A 2,220-nucleotide genomic window follows, 5' to 3' on the forward strand; every position below is an offset into this window, starting at 1 on the left:
CCCCCACCAGTAGTGAGCAGCCTGGGAATTCATAGGGTTAGTGAGGAGAAGAAACACTTTCTTAACATTAACTAATGAATTATAATAACAAAATTACAGGTAAAGATGTAGGTTAGGTCTGATGTAACTGATGGGCAATTCAGTTCACACACTCGCTGTTTTTAGGCACACAAACTCCCCTCCTTAGGTGGAAGGGAGGAGGAAGTGAAGGTAATACCAGCATTTTCTGCTACTCGAGTCCCTGTGTAAAAAAAAGTAACGGTCACGCCGCTAGAAAAAGCACCTCTCCAAACTGACTGCAGCATTGCCCTGAACAGGCCAAAAAAGATCAAAGTGCCTGGTGTTCAGAGAACCTCTCCCCACACCATCTCCCCCCTCTAGGCACTTTAAAAAAAAATAATAATAACTTCTTTTTTTAAACACACTCTCAGCATGAACTGGAGAAATCAGCAAAGCGGAGTCTTGCCACCGCTCAGTGCTGACCACACAGATGTGTCTCTCAGTGGGGCAGTGGCTCTGCTCACCCAGAAGCAGGAAGCCAAGTAACCATTCTGCCCTGGCTTTGCATCCCTTTGTGCAAGTCTCCTTTGGCAGACTTGGTGAAAAAGTCCAGGAGATTTGAGGAAGGTAAAGGCAGCTTTTAAAATAATAATAATAATAATCAAAATAAGAAGTCCCTCCTCACATTGCACCCAATGCACTCCACAGCTCTAGAGCCAGGAAGCACACCCCATGCAGGGTAGTCTGGAAATAATACTAGGGGGTCAGAGGGGAAAGAATTGTGTTGCCAAAAACTGATTATTTGACAGTGGGATGCAGCAGAGAATAGACATTTAAAGCCCATTTTCTTGTAGCACTACCAGTATTCACTGTAAAGGAAGAGTCATCAGATCAACTGTCTGCTGTTGCAATGAGAAAACTAGCTGAAAATGTCCTTCATCTGAAAGGCCACGCGGCCACAACAGGATCATCCATCTTTACTTTAAAAATCCCTCAGGATGGAGGGTTTATATGTGCTCTGCCTGGTGGCATCGGGAACCTGGAGGTTTTTGACTCTCTTTTAAATAAGCAACTGTTACATCCCCTCCAGCTAAATCCCAACACTGCATCCTCAGTGTCCATGAGGAGACCTTTTGGAAAGGCAGAGTGTAAACTCCTGCCAAAGCCGGAGGGGGAGGGAAAAGGGGAGATATGCTGCTGGTTGTCTGAAACCCCCTTGGCACATCTTTGGTTACGGGTTGAAAAAGGAAGTGGTGGAAGGTTTGGCCACCTGATTCTTTAAGATGATGTTAACCCAGGAGAGAAGGGGAAGAAGGGGATGGGACTATGGTTAATCCGACCATTCGTCCTCATCGAACTCAGAAGAGTCATCCTCAGAGTCGCTGTACTCCACAGCGATGCGGCGCGACAGGATCGTTGCCACATCATTGCCCACAACGTCCCGCTTCTCCTGTTCCCGCTGCTCCTCCACCTTGCGGAGCTGGAAGCCTGTTGGGAAGAAAGCAATGGAGGGGATCATGCAAAGGTTTTGGTCACACTGAAATCTCCAAAGCAGCCATCCCTTTGACACAATCTTCTGAGTAAGGCAGCCTGTCCTCTGCCAGCAGGTACTGGACACACTGTGGGATAACGCTGATGGTGAATGACAGCCCAGACAGGCTGGGTGGGCAGATGGAATGGGAAGAGAGTCGTTTCCGTGCTCCTCTGAGGGGTCACACCACTGCTGCTCCGACCACTTGCAAACTTGGACCACAGCAATTCCAGCACTGCTGTCTCCAAAGGTGCAGGCAGAGGTGTAACACCTCGTGAGGTTGTCATCAGGGTGGGCAGACAATGAGGGACCACAAGGGACAGGTTCTCAAGCAGCCAGGCAGTCACACCACTGCTCATGAGATGGCTCCCGAGTGTTGGCACTTGGATACTGTGGTCTTTTCCAGAGGTAAAGGAGAAGTTGGTATTGAAATGAAACCTTACCTTGACGAATAGCTGAAAGCAGATCACTCCTGGCATCACTAACTGCAGGCAAGGATGACTTGGGCTTGGAGGTGGAGGTGTCTGAGGGTGGAGGAGGGGGTGGGGGACCATCCAGGACACTAGAAGACAGAGGTGGTGGGCCAGGAGGAGGTGGTGGTGGAGGAGGAGGCGGCGCACTCCCACCGCCCGGCTGCGGCAGCGGAGGTGGGAGCACGCTGGCATATTCGACTGCTGGAGGAGGCGGTG

The 2,220-nt window shown here is 50.0% G+C and overlaps 1 protein-coding gene across 1 annotated transcript in view; it reads right to left on the minus strand.

Moving 5' to 3' along the window:
* Positions 1-1,150: 1,150 nt before the first annotated feature.
* WASF2 (WASP family member 2) overlaps positions 1,151-2,220 on the minus strand; it is a 13,068-nt gene continuing 11,998 nt past the window's right edge. Inside the window, exons 8-9 of the mRNA XM_029086840.1 lie at positions 1,975-2,220; positions 1,151-1,488 (exon numbers count right to left, since the gene is read on the minus strand). Of these exons, the coding sequence (XP_028942673.1) occupies positions 1,331-1,488; positions 1,975-2,220 (404 nt within the window). The 3' untranslated portion in view covers positions 1,151-1,330. The remainder of the gene's footprint in view (positions 1,489-1,974) is intronic.

This window comes from Antrostomus carolinensis, unplaced genomic scaffold (assembly GCF_000700745.2).
Source record: "Antrostomus carolinensis isolate BGI_N321 unplaced genomic scaffold, ASM70074v2 scaffold14059, whole genome shotgun sequence".
Classification (NCBI taxonomy): domain Eukaryota; kingdom Metazoa; phylum Chordata; class Aves; order Caprimulgiformes; family Caprimulgidae; genus Antrostomus; species Antrostomus carolinensis.